Here is a 23,075-nt window from a genome sequence, read left to right as displayed (position 1 = left end):
CTTAAAGACATGTTGGGACAACTTCCAGGGAGGTAGAGAGAGAGGTGTCTTTCTTTGCCCCTCTCCCACCCGCCCCAGGCCTGCTCCCTAAAGGGAACCACCCTTGAGGGTGTATTCCCTCCCCCGCCCCCAGTAAATTTTTTTTCAAAGACATGTATATATACCAATGTATACCTGCATGTCTTTTATTTTTGATTTCCACGAAATGGAGTTGAACTGCCGTGGCTTTTCTCCTTCTCCGAGCTCACCCCCACATCCACGCGGCAGACGGGGATGTCTGGTTAGGGGTGCAGGAAAAAATCCACATCCACGCGCGGGGTCTGCACACATCTTTCTGCTCCTTGTTCGTGTGGGTGTTTTCCACTGTGTACATATCTTGGCGCGCGTTCTGGATCGGCGTGTATAGGTTGCTCCCCGCTTCCTAATGGCTGCATGGTGATCAATACCAGAGACGACCGAGGTGTATTTAGCGGGTGTTCTCTTGATGGGCATGGGGATGTCGGCTGGTCTTTCACTGTCACAAAGGGCGCTGCAGGGGGACGTTTCTGGAGACTTGGTTATGCCAGAGCCTGAGAGTAGCAGCAAAGTGACAGGAGACCCACCTACAGTCTCATGAGGCCCCTGTGTGCCCTGAGCAGGCAAGACACAGATGGAGACTGGTGCTGCCAGTGCCTGGCGGGCGAGAGGCCCCACGGCCAGACATTGTCACAGTGATTCACTGGGCACACAGGCCGGCCCTTCTCCCCCATGCCCCTCTCCCTAGTGGTCTGTGAGCTCAGATTAGTCTAGAACTGGTTCTTATCAATGTTGTCGTGAGGAAGCAGGGCCAGGAAATGGCAGGACGAGTCTATTGGTGGCTGTGTGGCTGTGAACTGCAGGCAGATGGTTGTGTGGGGAAGGAGAGCCCTGTGCCTCTGTGCCCACCCCTTGTCCACCCTCATCCACACAGTCCTCCCTGGGGGGGCACGGAGGTGCCTGGTGAGCCTGTCCCTGCCAGTGAAAGTGGGACGTTGGAGCTCAGGCTGGCTGGATGCGAACAATCCAGAATGATCCCTTCTTCTGGTGACTCTACCTAAACAGGCCAACCATCTGTGTTCTGGGGGTGGGGGGCGGGTACAAAGTCTCCAGGCAGAAGCCATTCACCCTGCCCTGTGTTCTGTCCCCAGGAGCCTGATCAGGTGTATGAGGGCATCACCTTCGACGACTTCCTCAAGGTGGGTGTCTGGGAGGAGAGGGAGTGGCACGGTGGGGCCGCGGTGGGGACTTGCAGAGGAGCCAGCTGGTCAGGAAGAGACTGGCATCTTTGTGGAAAGGGGTCACGCCTGGGAGTGGCCTTTAAGACAATTTAAACTGGTTTCTGCTTATTTGTATTGCAAAAGTAATAGTCACACATGGTCAAACAATTGAAGCAGTATAAAAGGGCCTACAGTGAAAAGTCCATTTCTCTGCCAGTATGAGTCCCTAGTCTGCATTCTCAGAAGCAATCCCTGTTCACAGCTGGAACCAGGGTTCTGGAATGTTCTATGCCTATACGAGTACCAGCTTTGCCCAGAAGCACACCCTGGTGCCCCTTTTCTCCTGCTGTGCCTCCTAGATGGAGCTTTTTACGTGGCTGCCCACTCTTCCTGTCTATCCTGTGGACTCTCCAGCCCCCACTAGTGGACATTCAGCCTTGCCGGGCCTTTGCTTTTACAAACGAGCTTCCAGGTTGGGGATAGCAACCCCTCGCTGCTCTGATAGGCAGATACCCCGTTGCAGGGAGACCAACCCACCCTGCCCTCTGCCTGGCCCCTTGGCCCCAAGAGCACTCCAAGAGCAGTGTCCCCAAGCTCTTTCTGGGAGTGAGAAAGACAAAAAAGATCAGGGGAACTGGCCTGGAGTGGGGCTGGGGACTCCGGTGGCCCAGGGGTCAGTGCAGCTGGGCACTCCCCTCCCAGTCTACACCTCTGACCTGGCTGGCCAGTCACCAGCAGGTGCAAGGGGAAGCAGGTGGGGAAGGGGCAGGCAGCATGGACCCAGCGAGACTAAGATGGAAGGAGGTGAGAGGTCTCCTTCGCCCTTTGCAGATACATCTCCCCAGGGCTGATCAGGGTAAAGAGAGGCTACATTTCCTTTCTTTGCCTGAGAAACCACCTTGTTCCCCAGGAGGCTGGCCTCCCGCCACCCCTCTAGTGCTCCCCAGGCCCGTGCCTGGGGGCCTCCTGCCCAGCCAGCACCCCCGTTCCTGTGCTCCACCAGTGCCCTCGACGGGCCCGTTGCCACCTGGCATTTAGCAGGAACCATCCTAGGTGTCCAGGTGTCTTTCCCTGGGAATGTCTCGTCCACCCAAAGAAAGTCAGAGCCGCTGACCAGATGTTTCCTCTGCATCCTCCCACCACCCCCAGAACAGGTGCAGGAGATGGGAGCGCCTGGGGACCGGGGGGTGTGACAGTGGCAAGAATTGCACCAAGGCCTCCCTGCCGCTTTGAATTCCCCATTTCCAGCCTCGTGGCTGTCCCTGGAGATGCTGTGGGTGACAGCTTGAGAGTTTGAAGTTCTTACATAAGCAGGGAGACCGTGAGAAGTCACCGCCCACCAGCTCCCTGCATTGGCAACCTTCCTTCTATCTCTCTGTCTGTGTCCCTCTTGGGCCCTGAGTGGCCAAGGAGCTGCTGGCAAGCACCCAGTCCCGGGGGTGGTGGGGCTTTGTAGGGTGGCAGTAGGGTCTGGTAGCCTCGGTCTCCGCTGGGGCCCCGGCCAGGGGGCACTAGGACCGCAGCACCAGCACCAGGAATGTGGCCATGGACATGGTCTCTGGGTGGAAATCATACTTTTTCTGGGTGTGAGCTTGTCTGTATAGAGCATGGGTGACGTCGTATAACCAGGGAGGTTATAAAGACCAAACTGCTGTGACCTGTTAACGAACGCTGAGGGTTTAATGAAGCTTCACAGTTGCACGGCCCTTAACCGTTTACACTTCCAAGGAGGACTGCATTTGAGCCCCCCACCCCCAACGTCCTGTGGTGTGGGCAGCACAGGTGGTGGTCTCAGCATTACTGGTGAAAAGGAAGTGTGATGGGGGTTAAGGAATTTGCAGGAATATCGCAGAGCCTCAAGCGGTGGGTCGGATTCAGACGACCTGGAGCTCAGAGCTTGGATTCCGTACTTAATACCTTGTGGCGACGATCTCAGACGGGACCCAACTGTCCGAGCCAAAGGAACCAGTGCAAAGGCAAATGGAGGTTCCCCTTCCTCGCTTAGCTCCCCGCCCCCTGGTTCTCCCCGACGGGCACATCTCCCGTGGGTGGCGGCACAGGGAGGCTGGGGAGATGGTTCAGGACTTGGGCTGGTCAGTGCGAGCCCTCTCACGCTGCTCGTCCGTTCCAGATCTGGCAGGGGATAGACATCGAGACCAAGATGCACGTCCGCTTCCTTAACATGGAAACCATCGCCCTTTGCCACTGACGCGCCACCTCGCCCGGCTCATGGAGAAACTGCACTTTGCACGGGCAGCCCCCCGCGGGGCAGAGCTTGACGCCCCGGGCCTCAGGGGCCTTTTGCGGCAGCTCCTGTAAACAGTTAACACTCCTCCGCCAGCTCGTTCCCCATAGGGGATGGTATGTGGGACTTCGCTGTTTTTATCTCTAATAAAAGGAACAGGGTTTGTTAATGAATGTGGCCCGTGTGTGTGTTCCTCACGTCCACTCCAGTGGCCTGGCCATTTGGTGGGAGCCAAATATGAGGAGCAAGCAGCTAACTCGTTTTCTTTTTTGGTTTTTTTTCTTTAAAGTTTATTGGGGTGACAATTGTTCGTAAAGTTACATAGATTTCAGGTGTCCAAGTCTGTAATACATCATCTATATCTCACATTGTGTGTTCACTACCCAGTCAGTTCTCTTTCCGTCACCACATATTAGACCCCGTTTACCCTCTTCTAGAACCCCACTTCCCCCCTCCCCCCTTAACCTCTGGTGACCCCTAAACTATTGTCTATATCTATGAGTTTCTGTTCTTTCAGTTGTTTTTGTTCTTTTGTTGTTTTTGGTTTATATACCACATATCAGTGAAATCATACGGTTCTCTGCCTTTTCTGTCTTATTTTGTTTAGCGTTATAATCTCAAGATCCATCCATGTTGTCATAAATGGTCCTATTTCATCTTTTCTTACCGCCAAATAGTATTCCATTGTGTGTGTGTGTGTGTGTGTGTGTGTGTGTGTGTGTATATATCACTACTTCTTTATCCATTCATCTATTGAAGGACATTTTGGGTGTTTCCATGTCTTGGCCACCGTAAATAAAGCTGCAGTGAACATTGGAGCACACGTCTTTATGGATAAATGTTTTCAGATTTTTTGGGTAGATACCCAGGAGAGGGATTGCGGGGTTATGTGGTAATTCTATTCGTCATTTTTTAAGGAACACCCACACTGCCTTCCATAGCGGCTGCACCAGTCTGCATTCCCACCAACAATGTATGAGGGTTCCTTTTTCTCCACGGCCTCTCCAGCACTTGTTACTAATTGTCTTGTTGATGATAGCCATTCTGACTGGGGTGAGATGATATCTCATTGTGGTTTTTATTTGCATTTTTCTGATGATTAGTGATGATGAGCATTTTTTCATATGTCTATTTGCCATTTGTATGTCCTCTTTGGAGAAATCTCTCTTCAGGTCCTCTGCCCATTTTCCAATTGGGTTTGTTTCTTTGTTGTTGAGTTGTATGAGTTCCTTGAATATTTTGGATATTAGCCCCTTATCGGAGGCACTGTTTACAAAAATCTGCTCCCATTCAGTTGGTTGCCTCTCTATTTTGTCGATGGTTTCTTTTGCTGTGCAGAAGCTTTTAAGTTTGATATAGTCCCATTCATTTATTTTAGCTTTTATTTCCCTTGCCTTTGGAGTCAAACTCATAAAATGTTCTTTGAACCCAAGGTCCATAAGTTTAGTACCTACGTTTTCTTCTATGCAGTTTATTGTTTCAGGAATTATGCTTAGGTCTTTGATCCATTTTGAATTAATTTTGGTACATGGTGACAGCTAACAGTCCAGTTTCATTCTTTTGCACGTGGCTTTCCAATTCTGCCAGCACCATTTATTGAAGAGGCTGTCTTTTCTCCATTGTATGTTTTTTTCTTCTTTGTCAAAAATTATCTGTCCATATTTATGTGGGTTTATTTCTGGGTTCTCAATTCTATTCCATTGGTCTGTGTGTCTGTTTTTCTGCCAATACCATGCTGTTTTGATTATTGTTGCCCTGTAGTACAAGCTAAAGTCAGGGAGTGTGATACCTCCAGCTTTGTTCTTTTTTCTTAGGATTGCTGTGGCTATTTGGGGTCTTTTGTGGTTCCAAACAAATCTGATGATTTTTTGTTCTATTTCTTTAAAAAACGCCATGGGTTTTTGATGGGGATTGCATTAAATCTGTATATTGCTTTGGGTAATACGGCCATTTTAACTATCTAACTGGTTCTCAAAGGCTGGTTTGGAAGAGGGGATTTTTTTTTCTTTGTTTTTGGTTTATTTTGGTAAAGCGTCTGCTGTTTTCCCTGCAGAAGTGCTGAGAATTCATTCATCTGCCTTCTTGATCTGAGGCAGTACAGAGAAGCAGGTCCTCGCTCCGTGGAGGCCGGGACTTGGGTGGTGGGGTTCCTGTGTCAGGACCGTGTATTTAGAGCCTGTGCCAGCGACAGTGACAGCCCGAGATGTCCCCCCCCGGGGGCACTCTGGGTGCTCAGGATGGGTGTGCCATGGCCCTTCCTGGCAGGAAAGGGGGGCAGCTGCAGGGCCCAGCACTCCCAGTCCCATGTTAGTGGCAGACGTGGAGACAGCACAGCGGGGAGGTGGCTGCCCCAGGTAAGCATCTCCCACACCTGTTGTCAGCTTCTGATTGGGGGATTGGCTGTGGTGGGGGCAGGAAGCCAAGGTGGTTCGTCTCAGTTGGTGGCTGTGGCCTGTGAGTCAGCAGAAAGCTGGCACGTCGACCTTACCTAGCTGGTACTTGGGGCGCAGTGCTGCCATGGCTGTGGTGGCTCGTCACTGTTTGTTCCAGGCCTCCTCCTGGCTGTCACGTTTACCATATGCTCGGTTCCTTTATTTACACTCCCTGGGAGGCACCGTTCTAGCCTTCTAAGAAAGTTCTCCCGAGAACTGGGAACTGCTGCTATTTGCATTCTTGAGTTTTTATTTCATAGTTTTGACATTAAGCGTGCTATATACTATTTTTGTTGTACCCACACATTGGGGTTCAGACTTTAAAAGGTACAGACGGGCACACCACGGAGTCTTCATCCTGTTCTTGGCCTGGCCCCCAGTTCTCCCTTCCCCCAGGCAAATCACAGTAGCCCCTTTCTTCCACATCTTCCTAGAGCTGTTTCATGCACACAGAAGCAAATCTGTTGCTCAGAATGAGGTTAATGTCGTATTTAAATTTACAAAGGAAAACAGCAGCAAGGTGAGTTATAGGGGACAGTGTGTGGCAGAAGTCCCAGGGGTGGCAGTTTGGCTTGGCCTCCCAGGTGAGAAGGCTGCGTCCTCTCAGTGGTAAGCTCGTGGCAGGATGGGTCCCCGGCCTCGGAACCCAGCCGTGCCTGAGGATCGCCAGCCTGGACCGTGGCACTGCGGCCTCATGAGGTGGACTTCTCCAGGCGGATGGAGGCCTCCATTGTCCCTGAAGCTGCCCCGGGGGCAGGCAGAGGCCCCGCGGGGCCCAATCTCAGGGTAAGTGAAGAGGGCAGTCTGAAGTTACTTTCAGAGCCCTGCTCCTTAGACTAGCACGTAATTCCACAAACGTGTAGACATTCAGAGCAGGTCAGGGGCAAGGCCTCTCGCTGCTTCCTGCCCTCCAGGGGCTGCAATCTAGTGGGAGGACAAACCCTGAAAAGTAGGAAGCAGATACCCGGGCAGTTTTCGGGACTGGCGGAGGGGGGCGTGATCTCCCTCCCGGCTGCCCTGCCTTCCCCTGCTGCAGGGAGCAGCTGGCTCACACCCTTGGGTTTCCTGGCTGCTCGCAGGAGGAGGAATCGAGCAAGTCACTGGGCGGCCAGTGTGGCACTAGTTAGCTCTGGTCCGGCAAGCGTCTGCAGTGACACCGTGCCTCCCTCCCCACACGCCTCGTCCTTCCTGTGAGGGACCCGAAGGTGTCACTGAGCGGCAGGATCACTGGCCCGGCCCGAGGAGGCCTGGATTTTTTTGGGACTCTCCCAGTTTGCTTTAATTTTGTTTTTCTCGACAAAGGCAGTTCATTAATGTAAAGTGTTTTTATAAATAATAAATAAATCTTCCGCCAGCGCCTGTGCCCCGAGTTGGAGTTGGGGAGATGTGGGCACGCATCAAACGATTTCACTTGTTCAGGCCACAGAGGGGGCCAGCCTGACGTCTGTGAAGCTTTGGGCCATGGCTTACCTTAAACAGCTAATTAAAGTGAGATTTATTCACCAGCAGCCCGTCTATGCAGCTCAAAAGAAAGCTCATCTGTTCAGTCACTGAGGGTGTTCTCTGACTGGCAGCGAGAGTTCGGGCTCATTTCCACCGTAGTGTGAGCTGCCGAGCTCACCTGGAGCTCTCTTGCCCGACTCCAGGGCACTGCGTTCATCCGTGAGACTGGGCTGCTGCTCCTTCTGTCATTTGGGGAGTGACGCAGTTGGCTATTAGTCGGTGCAAACCTGCTCCTAAAAAGGATTAATTCCCCACAGCCTAGCGGGGCTGCTGGCCTTTGATTAACAAGGCTGAGGGTCGCTGTTCTGGGCACAGGTTTCGGATGGCCATCTGCGTAGTGCGGTGTGTGCAGAGGATGGAGGCAGGTGGCCTGGAAAAGGCTCCTGTTACCTCCTGGACTCGTGGGCGCGCCCAAGAGTGGCCTTCTGGCTACAGCAAAGCCCCTGGTTCCTGGATGGGGCACCTCATGCAAGCAGGTAATGTTTGTTCTGAAATTTGTTCTAAAATAGGCAAGTGATTAAGTCAAACATGAACCTTTGTTAATAGCCTTCCTTCTGTCAGGAATTATACCAGTGACTGAAGGGAAGTAGGCAGAAATCAGTGCAAAGTCAAATATTTGAAGGCAGCTGATAAGTCAGGGCAGTGGGGACCTCAGGCTGTGGGTAGAGAAGATGGCAGGGATGGTGTCTCAGCCTGCCGGATGGGGGGTGGGTGAGCTCCCTTCTCTCTGCATAAGCTCGTTACCCCAGAATCAGGTCAAAAGCAGGATGTTGTCCTACTCTGCCATATTACCACGGGGGAGAGTTACCAGAACTCAGGTTTTGGATGAATGCGGCAATTTGACACAAACACAGCAATTTGGTAGGTTTACAAAAGGGCTATGTAATGGAAATCTAATATGAGAAGCTCAGGGGAAACATTCTGCAGCCACGTTAAACATGAATTATGGATAAGGGAACAGAGTAAGATTACAACAGCTTCCAATTTTGGCCAAGCACACTCTTAGGGAACGAATTAGTGCTAGACTTTAACAAAACAATTCCATTATCTTCTGGTCCAAGGGACTGGAGAGTTCTTTTTGTGCTTTGCTAATGGGAGATGGGTCACATATGGATCTGATCTTTGTCACTGAGCAGTTGAACCTGTCCCCACCTGCCTGCAGTTAACAAGGCTGCAACTAAACAGTGGCTGCAGACAGCACCGTGACACACGTAGGTTGATGCAGAGTTAAAAATACTACAAGTTGCCTTGGTAAGCGTTCTGCAAACACCTGCTTTGCAAGCTGTCCTCCCACACAGTGACCTTGGGAAGGCCTTGGAGAACTGAGTGGGAGGAGCCAGGGGCTTAACCACAGTTTCCCAGGGCACCAGGGCCGCCTTTGTCTCGGGAATCTTCCAGAATCAGTGAACAAGCACCAATGGGTTCAGTGGGTGGACGATTTAGGCCCCAGCAGGACTGAAGACTGATGGTCACGTGGTGGCTGCTCATCCCTCTAGCTGGCTTGTGGCAAGTCAGCAAGGGACTGGGGTCTGGTCTTTCGTGGGCAGCGGCAGGTCCGGGAGCAGTTTGCTGTCACCTGCCTCTTACAGAAATGACAAGGCAGCATTTGTCCTCGCACTGGGCAAGGGAAGAAACGGCAGGACATGAGAGGCTCAGCTCTCGGGGAGGGGGGAGTTTTCCCTCCCTCCCTTCCCTTCCTAGAGCAAGAAAAGGTCCCTAGTGGGGAGCTGTTGTTGGAAGCCTGCTGCTGGAAGCCCCCGTTCCACATCAGAGGCTGAGAGCGAGTCGGCGCCCACATGGCACCCGCTGGAGCCCAGCGAGAGGGAATCTGCCATCGCACATCAGAGGCAGCCCGTCCAAATCACCGCAGGCCCCTGCAGCCGTCGCCAGGTAACCATCTGGCCTGGCCGAGCGGGGTGAGGCGAGCAGGTCTGTGTGGCTCCCAGCGCAGCGGCCCAGGCTGGCCAGCTCCAGACGCTCAGGGCTGCCGCAGCTGCGCCCCAAAGCCAAGACCCCAAGGCAGGAGGGAGGCGATGGCTCCTGTCTAAGCCCCGTCACAGGCCGCCCGTAATGGCACGCCCCCGGATGGCTTTCACGGGAAGGCTGGGCCTTCACCAGGGGAAGCCGTTCCTCTATAATGATGGGCAAAGTTGGTTTGTAGTGGCCACGGTTTGTCATAAATACAGAGTGGGAAGCACTAGCCTCTTAAATTTGGGGCCTTTAGTTCTCGAGGGGCATGTGGGGGAAGACGACTTCATCTTGGGGGTTGTCACCTTTCCCTTTCGGAAAGGACCAAAACTCTACTCTTCGGGAAAGTCAGTATTTCCTCTGATCAGTGGAAACCCAGTCAGCCAGGCTGAGGTTTCTACTTTGACAGAGGAAGGTGATACCGTCCTGGAATCTTTTAAACATCAATTCTTGCCTGAGCAATGGCTGCACCAAGGCAGCCCATGGCTTAGATTGAAAAGCACAATCGAGCGGCAGAGATGGAATTCTCAGAAAATGCCCTGATGCACAATTTCACATGTTTAGTGTTGTGGGTTTCCTGGATCCTGGGCTGGGAACCCAGGTGGTTCTGGGAAAAACTACTCAGTTGTGGACTTCAAAACCAGGCCACCATTCAGGATGACGTTTGCGTTGGCAGGAGTGGGGGGGGGGAGAGCGGAAGTGTGTGCCAGGTGACAAATCACTTGAGCAATAAATAAAGTTTAAGAATTTAATATTAGAACCCACACAGACGTATTATCAAGCAGAAAGCAGAAGTCATACAATGTTTTGAGACAAGACAGTAGGGCCTGGGATGTGCGCCCCCCCCCAAAGTGTATCTGAGTCTCTTCTGTCTGTAGGGGAGACAGCGGGGGATAAAATTTGAGAAGCAGAAGACGACAAGAAGAAAAGGAGACGATAAATCCACTACCAACTCAGAACTTGTGAAGAAGCTCTCTCAAAATAGCCAACGGGGAGAAAGGTAAGGCAGGAGGAGCAGATGGGACCGAGACTTTTTTTGTTGCTGGGTAAATGTTGGTTTATGTAATAAAGGAACTTTGATCCTTCCCGCATCAGGCCGTTCTCTTCCAGGATGGAAAATTTACAGCAGGAAACAGTGACTGAGGGTGGTATGCTTCAATTACGATTTGGGTCCGATAAACTCTGCTTCACAAAACCCAGGCATTTTTCATGAATGGGACTTATGTTATAAACAGGCTGGGTGGGTGGGGGGAACCCTGCACTTGTAACATTTTACACCGGACCAGTTGCTGGCAGTGAATAAGAATAGTTTAAAAATATTTTTAATTTTAGTAAAATTTTTCTGGGTCTGAAGGCTTTTAAATTCTTCAATTATCTTAAATTGCTGCCAAGCTAGGAAAGCAAAATGAACTATGAAATTTGACTGGAAAGGACTGCTTCTTAAAAGAAAAATAATTTGGTCCAGTTGCATTAAGACTATGAGAGATGAAAACCTTATAGAGCGAGGTCACCAGGGGGTCAGGCCACCATATGCCAGTGACAGTAAATACTTCATTTGCTAAATGCAGACTGGCTTCGTGTATGAAGTAATTTGGTTGAAAGGAAGCAGAACGCCACCCTGACAGTGTGGCCTCCCCCAGAGGGGCAGTCTGAGAGAAAGCAGTGCTCCCTGGGTTGAGAAGTGCTACAGCTCTCTCTTCTGTCCTATCCAGCTGGATGTGGATTTTGAACAACTGGATATCTTAAGCAATCTGGAAAACCTTCCAAAACCGTCACGACTCAAGGGTCTAGGGCTCGAGTGATGGCACGCATGTCCCAATTTTATATGCTCATGTACAGTAGAAAAGCCACACCGTCCCCGCACTGAAAATCTTTATTCTTTGTCTGTAGTTGTCTCCTTTCCTGTTCCTGGCGGTCCTTTGTGCCCCCTGTTTTTCTTCTTGAGCAAGAGTTGTGTATTTTGTCTTTTCAAAAAAACTGCAGGGCTTTCTGAAACGTGACGGTTGGTTGGTTTTCTACTTCACTCATGTGTTTTTTATCCTTTAACTCCTTCCTTCTACCTTCTTGGGGATCACTGTTACCTTTCCAAGCTTTCTAAGCTGACAGCTTACTGTTTCTCCCAGTCCTGTTCTGGGTTTTGTGCTTTCACTGTCACCCTGGTCTAGAGAGCGCCTATTTTCCATTTTGATTTCCCTCTTTAATTCAGGAGTGTTTGGCATTTGCAGGTAGGTGATTTTTTGTTTCCTTATTTAGCTTTTTGTTGATTTCTACTTTTAGTGCATTGAGGGCCGGGGGACCAGGGAGGTCACTGACTCTGGCCTGTGCATAGCAAACTTTGTGCAATCTGGGATTTTTTTGGTGGTCTTCATACATGGTCATCTTTTGTGCATGGTCTACAGGTATTTGAAAAGGTACAAAATTCTATAGACAGCTGTTAGATCAAGCTTGTAAATTCAGTAAATCCTTCTGAGGCTTAAATATTTTTACTGATTTGATCTGTTGCTCACTCACTATGAGCATGGACTTTGTTTCTCTTTGTAGTTCTGTTTCTGCTTTGATATTCTAAAGGTGTATTAGGTGGCTGCTGCTGGGAACACTAAATCGCGAGGAATGCAATGGTTTGCCCTCTGAATCCTTTGGAAATGGAAGCTATTTATCAAACTGAACAGTTCTCTCGTGTTGCCCTGCTTTCTCTTAGTGGTTGAACATGATGCTTCCTCTGATAGCTCTTCCCCTACTTACTCTTTGTAGAAGATGGCTGTTTAGTCAATGAATATGTAGAAAATATATACTTTGGATCACATGTTGTAGACACCATAGTAAGCAAAATAGTCATGAATGAAATAATGGTATAAATATATAATTAGAAACTGTGGTAAAAGCTCTGAGGAGAAGGTAGTGCTATTGCAGGTTTACACTGGGGTGGGGGGGTCTGGGGGGGTCAGAGACCACTCTGAGTGAATACTAGATCTCAGGTCCAAAGAATGCATGGGCGTTGGGGCCTTGTGGACTCAGAGACCAGCACATCCAAAGGCCCCAAAGAGGAAAAGGTGTGGAGAATGGAAAGGTGGCCGGGAGGCCGGGCAGGGCCCAGAAGGGCCTATTCACAGTGACAATGCCAGGCCTCAGGTGGAGCTGCAGCCCTGCCCTGTAGTGTACACGATGCTGTGGGAGACCCACGAGGTGTCCACGAGAGAAGGGAGCCCCACTGGGCCCGAGGAGCCAGAAGGATGGCTGGGGGTGTCACCTGAGACAGGTAGGGAGCGGACGCAGGGCGTGGCGCGCGCGCTTGTGTGTGTGTGTGTGTGTGTGTGTGTGTGTGTGTGTGTGTGTGTGTAGCGGGGGAAGGAGGTATCTCTCCGAGCCATCAGTACCTGATGGAGCGCAGAGCCATGAGCGAGGTCTGACAAACTGCAGCTGCCCACAGGCCTCGAGAGAAAAGCGAAGGCAGGTCAGGAATGTGGGGGTGCGTTTAAAACCTGGTGCAGCGTCCCTCTGTTTTCAGGACTGTAAAGCTGGTTCTTGCCATTTTCTCCCTGCTCCCGGATGAGGCTGCTTCCTAAATGCCGTCGTAGGGAAAAGCAAGCGCGAGGTCGTAGTTGTGGCCCGCCATGGTGTCACAGGATGAACGGCAGACGGGAAGGGCACTCTGAAAGGCCAGCTGGTCCACTGCGAACTCGTAGGCGTGGATCAGCCCCCGGTGTCTGGGGAGAGCAGCGAGATGGCCACAGGGTCAGTGGGCAGGACCGGCCTTGCCCCTGGGGCTTCTGCCTTTGCAGCAGCCATCTCCGTGAGACAGGAGAGCAACTCACTGTAACAGAGGTGTCCTTTGGGCCCATTGTGTCCGACACTCAAAATTCTGGGACTAGAGCTAAACAGGCAGGCAGACAAGTGTGATGGAGGGAATTATGTGCTGAGAGGCGAGGCATCGGGCCTCCCATAGCAGCTGCTCAGAAGCCAGGCCAAGAGTCTAATAAGAAAAGGACCCTGAGTCACCCAGCAGACTGGGGACTCAAGTCTGAGTGAGACTAGGGCTTCACCACTGTGACGAGGACTCTAATCACCAGGTCCCTCAGCCCTCTGACGGGCTCTCAGCACATATGGTCAGCCCCCCTTTCTGTGTCCCAACCCCATGCAGTCGTCCTGCAGAAATGTGACCTACTGGGGGGCAAACACTGAACCCAGGCACTCAGCACGTGTGATTTGCTAACATCACTCCCTCTACTGCGTCTGTATTTCGCTGTGTCTGAGAGCATGTCCGTAGGGAACAATGGCACGGTGGGTTCTATGACTAAAATCAAACTGAACTTAATTTTCTGAACAGCTACAAGCCCAGCCCAGCCCACTGACCTCCTGTGCGTGGCGAAGCCGTCCAGGTCGGAGTTGCGCACCACCCTTTCGTAGGGCACGTTGGCCGTGATAAGGCTGTGGCTGCTGAAGGCGATGTGACGGACGGGGTGTCTGGAACACAGGGGAGAGAGGACGCTCGTAAAGGGAAGTCCCACTGCAACGAGCACCTCCTGCATTGGCCGCAAGGCACTCCAAACCCTCTACACCAGGCATTTCGTTTACAGGAGGAAACGGGGACCCCAGAGGGGCTGTCTTGCCTGGGTTCCCAAAGCTCGTTTGAGCCAGGCCACACTCTAGGCACCACTCTGAACAAGTCCAAACGCCCCTTATGCATTCTGGCCAACCGTCCCAACAACGTGGTGTGTTTTGGACATAAAAGGATAAACTCGGCAGGCAGCATGCTGTAGAGAACAGCTCCCTTCCTGACCCGCCCCGGCTGGTCTTGGACAAGTCACTCTAGCTCTCCAAGCCAGGTCCCCCATGCACAGGGTGTGGGGGCTAATTAGTGGTGATCCACAGAAGGTCCCCTAGTCCTAAAGTCAGGGCTACACGTGACACATGCATGCTGGATTGTAAAAGCACACTCAGAAAATCTCGGAATGAAGTTGCTTGAAATCCACGCAGCGAAGGTTTTTTTGCTCATTCCAGAAATTTCTATCAAGTGCCTACTATGGTCACAGCATGGAGCCAGGAGACTCAGGATGAAGAAGATGTCCAACGCAAGCAGACGCTGCCACCAGAGAGCTGACCAACTAGTTAAAGAAAGTAAGGTACGTTCCCACAAAACACAGCCCATGTTTCCAGAGCATGAGAGATGTCACAAGCCACAAAGATGGGACACAGGATTTGGCACTGGGGAGGAGGAACAGGAGACCACAGGGTGGCAGAGGGAGGAGAATCTGTTCAGCCTGGGCCGGCCGGGCGTGGGCTTTGTGGCCAGAGCAGAGGACTCTCAAGAGAGTAATGAGAGTGAAGGGGAGCCAAGCGCTGTCAGTCCAGGGTTTGCAGCAGCAGCCGGAGGACAGTGTTGTTGGGGGTTTTGCAAGGAGCCCACGGAGGCAGGAGGACTGGAAAGCAAAGGGCGGGTGTGAAGAAGATTCAAGGAAGACAGAAGGGAAAGACTAGGACTCAGTCCCCAGCTTGCACCTGGCTGACTGATGGAACCAGCGAGAGAAAGGGGCACACAAGCGAGAGCTGGTTGAGGAGGGGTGGGAGGACCTGGAGTTTGGCAGAAGAGGCTGAAGTGGGGCCGGACAGGAAGCTGACCAATCGACAGCTGACCCGCAGCTCAGAAGAGGGTCACAGCCACGGAGTGACAGGCGAGAACCTGAGAGAGCTCACGGATCCTGAGCAGGAGACCGAAGAGGGAGCCATCAGCCTTGTTCTGGTGGAAACGGTGCCCGCGTGCGGGACAAGCCACTAACCGGTGGTGACAACTGAAGTGCATTCACAAATGAGTTAGAGAGGCAAATGCTGGGACAGGACGACAGTTCTGGGAAGACCTTACTTACCCTACCTTCACCTGAATGACTCATCCACAGGCATGCAGCTTTTCAGGGAGAGAAAAACGAGATCTGCTGGAGTGCAGGCCTAGTGAACTAAACGCGCTGCTGATGGGAACTAAACGCGCTGCTGATGGGAGAGGGGCTGGTGGCAGTCCCCGGATCAGGAGCTGTCCTAGAGGCCAGGTTGAGCCAGCTTTGTGAAATAGAAGGTTTTCCTTAAAGGCAAACATTTCTGGGACTCCGTGTGGGAGTTTTAGTTGCCCTTTGGCGCCACCTGGTGGCAACGCCGTGCATCACCACAGAGGTCAGAAAAAGGGCGTATGACGCAGTGGGCCAAGTAAGACAGGGTGACAGGGTGCCGGGCCGGGCTGGACGGGACGGGATGGAGCCTGGCGGTGTAGACTTCATCCAGGGCTCTGGACGGATAAACGTGGCTGGCTGAGGCACCCGCTAGCACTACCCTGCATGGAAGAAACCACAGTCTTCTTTGAACCTTGCCACCTCTTGTACTTGACCCTGAACTTAAAATGAAGACTGTGCTGTCTTCTCATAGGTCTGATTTAGCATGATTTGAGTGGGGGTACGTCTCAGGTCACACTTACAGACCCTGCCACCTTGGCACGCGCTCCTTTATTATGCTCACAGTTGGCCGGCCCCAGAACATCGTTACAGTGGAGGGGGACACCTGCCTCAAGAGCAGGGTTCCCCACTGGAGGCCTGTAGGGCGATGTGGGTAAGGTGGGGGTGAGCTCAGGTCCGCTACAAGCCTAAGCACTTTCAGTACTAAGTGCCCTTCCAAACAGTGTAAGGAAAGTCCAAGAAATGGGCAGAAAATCCCATCCTGCAGGTCGAGACGTTTGAAGTAGAAGAAGGTGGGCCTGGGCCAGCCCTACCTGCCACCTGTGGGAGGGGGGCCTGCAGCGCACCTGCACCTCAATGGGGGAGTCCCATACGGTCTGTACCCGAGCTGGGTATGAATTATGGCACTTTGAACAATGTAAGACAGGAAATGTCTCTCTAATGACCAGCTCCATTTCTGAGCCTCAGTTCCCTCATCTGGAAAATGGAGATGCCAGCAGCCAGCTCGTGGGGTGACGGTGAGGATGATCGCACATGGGTGGCACTGAGCACAGTGCCCGGCTCAGCAGTTCACCAGTATTATCAATACTGTGCTTACTGAAAACACCGAGAAACAGCCTTACCTGGAATGTACCTCCCACAGCTTCTGGTTCATCCGATAATCCCACACGGAGACCAGGCCCTCCTCGCCTCCACTGACGATCTTCCAGTCGTCCATCTGGACTGCAGAGACTCCAAGTTGGTGGGCAGAGAGCGACAAGGCGATTTTGTCAGTGCGCAGGTCATGGATCCTCACCCTGGAAGGCCAACGAGCACAGGGGTTAGACGTAAAGCCGGAGATGACAGCTTCCTCCTCAGCTGTGCTGCTCTGTGCACAACAAGCCTATGAAAACGAAGAATACGAAACCCTTCCGGTTGCAAACCACCAAAGGCTGATATAAAACGTTATCTCCTTCTTAGCAGACTGTCATAGGAAGCCAGGAGGGTATAGCAACGAACTACAGTGGTACCTCGGTTTTCTAACGTAATCCATAAGTTCTGAAACGTTGGAAAACAGCCGACAGCTAGGCCTCGGGATCTTGCACTCAGCAGAAGCCATGTGACATGTTCGACTTCTGAGTTGTGTTAAAAAACCGAAGCATTTATTTCTGGGTTTATGGTGTTCATAATCCAAAATGTTTGTCAATGGAGACATTCGAAAACCGAGGTACCGCTGTAGTTTAGAGTATCCACGACTGTTGAATCAGAATGATTTAAAAGCACACAGAAGAGAGACTCAGGACAAATCCCTTAGCTGCCCTGTCGCTCACTTTATCTGCTCAACAGGGGAGACACCTGTCCTGGGGACAAATCCACAGAGAGGGATGCTGACATCTGATTGGTACTGTGCCCCTCATGGCGTCAGCCGTGAAGGCTGTCCACACGGCGAGTTTAACTCTCAGCACGGAAATGTTGCTGGTGGTATAATATTCTGGTAAGAGCAAGAGGTAAACCAGCTACTCCTGTCTGCAGCCCGAACCCTTACCTGGTTGGGAAAATGACACTTTTCAGGTATTTAACTCAGCTTTGTAAGTTATCACCATCTTAGTGAAATTTGGAAAGGGAGCACCTTAGTTGACTAAGCGTAACAGAAATCTCTTATCCACCAGAAACACTAACATACTTAGCTGCTGAAATAAGCCACAAGAGCTAAAATTAAATGTGGCAAAATTTCTGTACAGGGGAAGTGAACAGACCCTGTGCTATATGTCAAAAAGGAAAAGGCCCCACTATTTAGCCGGGGAGCTGGGCACACAATGCTAGTGTTAAATGTGACCAAAAACGTGCTTCACACAGAAAATGTGGTGAGAAGGAACTAGCTGAACCATGTTCCTGTCCTAACCTCTTCGTTATATGAACATGCATACACAAACCCACTCTTTTCAGAGCTCAGAGAGAAAATTACTGTAAACCAAAAATTCTGTACCTTAGCTCACCAAATTTGAAGGCATAATTAAGAGTCTGTTTTTGTTTTCTTTTAACAGAAAAGGACTCAAAGTGAATGACCCATGGATACTCTCTGAAAGAAAGTGAAATAGCAAAATCCCGAAGACCTGTGAGGAGCCAGCCCACAGGCCGTGTAGTAGGAACCTGTAAAACAAATGCCGAATGTAGTAGAAGGAAACAGATGGCTGAAGACCCAACGTGAGTGTTGGGTCAACAGATGCACACAGGACAAACCCACCTGTTAACGGAAAGTGCTTCCAATGGGTCACAAAGCAAAACTCCTTATATGCTACACACAAAAAAGGCACGTTTGCGGTGGCAGGAAGGGAGATGATCATTGTAATACCGGGAAAGGGATTTCGGAGCAAAAAGCACTGGATGAGAGTACTCTACAATGATGAAGGGTACAGTTCACTCACTGGTCCAACTTGCCAGGAAAAAACGAAAAACCTACACGGACCTAATTTCTTTCTTGCAGGTAGAATCCCCCCACCCCCCACCCGCTGCTTTTAATAATTCAATTTCTTTAGTCATTATAATCTACTTGGGTTTTCTATTTCTTGAGTTATTTTAAGTTTCCAAATTTGAAAATGTACTCGTACATGAATAAATGACTTTCTAGGAAAATAAGAATTACCAAAACTGACCCCCTTAGGGGACAGAAAATCCAAATAGGTAAAATCACAAACTTGGAAAGCTGTCGAGGAACAACTGTGCCTGCAAAAAAAGAACCAGTGAAACTGGCCCAGCCTGGAAGGAACTGCCACCCCAGGGCTGTGGCCACTGCTCCACAGAAAGGGCCAACACTTCCATACTCTGCATACAGCCAGCATTCTAGTACCAAGAAACCTGATAATGACAGCGCGATGAATGACAGTTACAGATCTGTATCAAACCTAAGACCTGAATAAAACATTAACTAATAGAATCCACAGCAATACTCTGCAAACAAGAGGAATCCATTTAGGGTATCAGTATAATTCACATTATTATAACAAACACATGGCAATTTCCATGGATGCGGAAACAAAATTTGATGAAGTATAACACTTATTCCTAATGAAAAGTCTTTAAAAAATGGTGATCTATTTTTACTACTATTATTTCATTGTTTTTAAAAATTAGATATAACTGAAAGAAAATGAGAGGTAGATAAATTTATCACTAGAGATGACAATCCAAGGTAGTTCAGAATCAAATATAAATTAATGTCAACATTAATTGCTGTCTTAGGTACAAACAACCACTAGTTTTAAAAGTGTAACCGAAGACCCCACTTGTAATAGCAATTAAAGGAAAAATACCGTATAATACCTTTCTCATCTTAGAGTTCTACCATGTACATTACACCAAAATAAATTATAGACGGCTCAAAGAGTTAAACAAAAAGTTAAACGTAATTAAACTCTAAATATTCAGAATAGGGAAGGCCTTTCTAAACATAAAAAACAAAACAAAACAAAAAAACCCAGAAGTCAAAAAGGAAAATATGGGTAACTAACTATATAAAACTGTTTAGTTTTTTTCCACATCAGGGGGAAAAAAAATCATAAGGCAAATGATAAACTGGAGAAAATGTTGGCAACAGAACGGACTGGCTAACTTCTTTTAAAAAAAATTCATTGAAATCGATAGTAAGGACTGACAATCCAATATTAAAAAGAGAGTAAAGATAAGAAAAAACAGTTCACAGAAAAAGAAATGCTAAGGGCTTTTAAACATGTGTAAGATGTTCAAGTTCATTGGTAATGAGAAATTACGAAATAAACTATAATGCAAAACAACACTTGCCACCTGTCTACCCAGCAAAGATAAATTTGGTAGAACTCTCAGGTCCTTTCATTGACATGAAAAATGTGAATGAGGGGTTGAGAGACAGGAAGAAGGGGACAGTTCAGCATATGTTCAAAAGAAGTCCCAGAAGGAAAAAATAGAGTATGGCAAAGAAGCAATATTCAAATAGTTAACTGTTTCCACAATTGATGAAAGAGATGCATACTCACACTCAATGACCACTAATCAGAATAAATAGAAATCTGTACCTAAGAGTATCCTAAAAAGTGGGAAAATGTGAAAGTCAAAAGAAGTCGTAAAAGCAACCTAAGGAAAAAAGACATTCCCTATTAAGGAACAATAATTAGACCCAGGAAAAATTAGAAACAACATTTAAGTTGTCATGAATCTGGATGGCACAATTAACTAGTTCCATCGCTCGAGTGCTAGTTAAAGTAATTATGCTGCATCCTACAATGGGAGCCCGAGCAGCCATGAGAGACTGAGGCAGATCCGCACATACTGATAGGCAGTGTCACCGAGACACTGCTGTAAGAGCAGGCCTAGGGGCCAGCCGGGTGACGGGGGGTGTACCCCCCTGCAGGACGCTGACCAGCAACTGCAGCTGAGGAAGATGACAAGGCTTCTTGGGAAGAGAAGCCCCAGAAGTCCAGCTCTTCCCTATACATGTCTTTGTGCTTTTGAATTCAGTTTCCAATGTGTAGGTTACCTGTTTAAGTAAAACTGAAAAAAATTCAAGATAAAATTCTGGAAGGATATACCGTGTTTCCGCGAAAATAAGACCAGGTCTTATATTAATTTTTGCTCCGAAAGATGCATTAGGGCTTATGTTCAGGGGATGGCAACCTGAAAAACCATGCTAGGGCTTGTTTTCTGGTTAGGTCTCATTTTTGGGGAAACACGGTACTTGAATTGGTAACAGCAGTTACCTTGGGGAAGAATAGCAAATGAAGAATGAGGGGAATACAGGCAGCTTTTACCTTTTATTCTAGATACTGCCGTGTTTTTTAAGGAACAAGGACTCACTCCTGATCGGGAGGGGTACCTGGAGGCTCCAGAGGCACTGGCCACGCTCTCTCCTGAGCCGGGCGGTGCATGCACAGGTGCTCTGTTACTCTTTAAACTGTACCCCATACCTCACAGACACTCCCAGGCACGTGCTCTGTGTTAAAGAAAACAGGATTTTAGAAATATGTCGTCTTCGAGCACAAAGGAAGGATCCATGAATTCTTCCCGGGAGACCAGGTAAGTAGCCAGGGAACCGTATTAATGAAGGGCTCTATCACTATCGCGTGCTGTCCAAGCCCTCGTTTCCCACGAGGGAGCGAGGACTGGAGAGGTGCAGAGAGAACTTGGCGAACCAAGGTCTTCTGTCAGTGCACAGAGACACTTCTCTTTCGGCATCTGAGGGTAAGAGAAGGGAGAGCAGGTATTGATGCTGTAAAAGCAACTCTGCCTGTAGCTACGACGGCTGCACTGCTGACTGACGGGAACTTGAAACGGACGGGGGGAAAAGAAAATTTTAGCCCAAGTACTTTTCAGCACATATTTGGTTAATAAGGGTCTATTCTGCTGTGGTGATTTTCATAAAGAGCTCCTCTGTTGAATATTTATACTCTATAATTTACAGTTTGGCTGTTAAGGAGACAAAGGCAAACACAAATTTGGTCCAGAAGTTCAAAGTTTGCCATCTGTTTTCCTATTGTATTTAGACATCAGCATGGATGGCTCCAAACAAAATAAACAAATATACCAAAAGATGCAGCATTTGTGTATTTTGTACAACCAAGGAAAACAAAAATGGGACAAAAACAGACTCGAACTTGTCCCCACAGGAAAAAGGAAAAAAGCATTTATATGGCATCTCCTTCGAGAGACATCACTCCGGATTCTGGTCGACAGACAGAAACTGCAAACACCAGTGTGTGACGTCCACATGAGCCATGCGGATTCGCATTAAGGACCTGGTGTCGGCCTGGAACGTCTGACAGCGTGCGGCACCAACCCGAAGCGCAGCATACCCTGGCAAAGCCCGTATCCTCAGCACGCAAATCAAATACAATAGGAAATACCTGGGAAACAGGGAGCAGGGCAAATGGGCCCCAAAGTGTGTGCCCAGACAACTGATTCCGGGGACAAAGGCGCCAATGGTAGGTACTGTGAACCCCTATCGTAGCGAGTATTTCATCAACTTCGCCCGTTGAAAAGAAAAATAATTGGTCCGAAAGCTGTAATTGTATTATGTTTAATATTCATGGTTGGGTTTGGAGGGCTGTTCCAACACTCACTCTCTCCAGTCCCTCTCTAATGAAAATCGCACCATAGGAGTCTGCTCTAGCCCGCCAATTAAAACAAAAGACACCAGAACCTTCCAAAGACTCCAACAGAGGAGCATCCATCTGATGGGCAGGAAAACGTGCTGGAACGGAGAGGGAGGCACGCTCTGGTTGGTCCTGTGCTAAGAGCTTTGAATAACTTATTACAACACTTACAGATGGAGCAGATACAACATTTACGCCCCACTCACTCTCTCTCTAACAGCAGGCAGCAGCACCAGAAGCACACCACAACTTTATATTTGTCAGGGCAAGAACTAAGTGCTAAGACTCTTTGATTGGGGGTCACAACTCAGGGCTCGTTTCCCACTGCTTTGGATTAAATAGTCCCATATAATAACAGGAAACTACTTGGTGGTAAAGATGAAGCCTATTCCAACTCTGGCCCGGCAGTTTCATTAAGAGGGACCTGACCTTCAGCTCTATTTCTATCCAGAAAATAAAGGGAACAAGCAAGAAGGCATTAAAACGTAGGCTTTTTAATAAAATGACCAAATTAATCAAGAAAACTAGTATTTTTTTTTTAAAGAAATCAATACATGATTCTGTTTTGTCTCACCGGACCTAGGTTTTAAAGAGGATTTTAAATATAATCTTATAGGCCAAAATCAATAGCTTTATCTATATAGCACTGATGATGGCCTTTAACAAATGATTCATTTGAAACAGCAACTAGAAAAGCAGCCCAGTTCAATCCAACGAGGTTACGCTCTGTATATTGCCCATAAAGAATAATAAACCCCTCGGACTGATCACTCAACCTTCCTGGACCTGTTTTCTCACGGGCCAGCTCTGCTCGATCGAACATTCTGCGGTCCATAGCAAGCCGGCCCACGATACTACCTGTGGGCGTGAGGCTTTATATGACACCAAACTAATAAGGCACATGATCCCAAAGTGAAAACACGGAAACATTTAGCTTACTTTAATATCCTTTTAAATTTTAATCAGATGAGTATACCTAGAATAACCCCTCGATTTTATGGTCAATTGATTTTCAGCAATGGTGCCAAGACAATTCAATGGGGAAAGAATAGTCTTTTCAACAGATGATGCTCGGACAGGTGTATATCCACATGCAAAAGAATGAGGCTGGACTTGCACCTCACACCATATGCAAAAATTAACGCCAAATGTATTGT

General features: G+C 49.2%; 2 protein-coding genes and 1 long non-coding RNA gene across 5 annotated transcripts in view; 2 read left to right on the top strand and 1 right to left on the bottom strand.

Annotated features, from left to right (window-relative positions):
• Nucleotides 1–3,649, top strand: part of TESC (tescalcin) — a 47,970-nt gene extending 44,321 nt beyond the window's left edge. The window contains exons 7-8 of one of the 3 annotated variants that reach the window (XR_004422128.1): nt 1,167–1,214; nt 3,367–3,459. Coding sequence is in view for 2 of the 3 variants with exons in the window: in XM_033098405.1 (XP_032954296.1) it covers nt 1,167–1,214; nt 3,067–3,240 (222 nt within the window). In the remaining variant the exon portion in view is untranslated. Of the gene's footprint in view, nt 1–1,166; nt 1,215–3,066; nt 3,313–3,366 lie in introns of those variants that run through there. The other 2 variants (XM_033098406.1, XM_033098405.1) reach the window with 2 other exon arrangements.
• A 6,468-nt stretch (nt 3,650–10,117) lies between these two features.
• Nucleotides 10,118–23,075, bottom strand: part of FBXW8 (F-box and WD repeat domain containing 8) — a 109,557-nt gene continuing 96,599 nt past the window's right edge. Inside the window, exons 9-11 of the mRNA XM_033097580.1 lie at nt 16,441–16,614; nt 13,734–13,844; nt 10,118–13,087 (exon numbers count right to left, since the gene is read on the bottom strand). Of these exons, the coding sequence (XP_032953471.1) occupies nt 12,943–13,087; nt 13,734–13,844; nt 16,441–16,614 (430 nt within the window). The 3' untranslated portion in view covers nt 10,118–12,942. The remainder of the gene's footprint in view (nt 13,088–13,733; nt 13,845–16,440; nt 16,615–23,075) is intronic.
• On the top strand, nt 13,851–21,600 carry LOC117017417 (uncharacterized). Its single transcript, XR_004422080.1, has 3 exons — nt 13,851–14,503; nt 17,144–17,291; nt 17,842–21,600. It is a non-coding gene; the product is annotated as an uncharacterized LOC117017417 (long non-coding RNA).

This window comes from Rhinolophus ferrumequinum, chromosome 25, assembly GCF_004115265.2.
Source record: "Rhinolophus ferrumequinum isolate MPI-CBG mRhiFer1 chromosome 25, mRhiFer1_v1.p, whole genome shotgun sequence".
NCBI lineage: Eukaryota > Metazoa > Chordata > Mammalia > Chiroptera > Rhinolophidae > Rhinolophus > Rhinolophus ferrumequinum.
The sequence above is the reverse complement of the archived record's forward strand: the minus strand, read 5'-3'. Positions and strand labels throughout refer to the sequence as shown.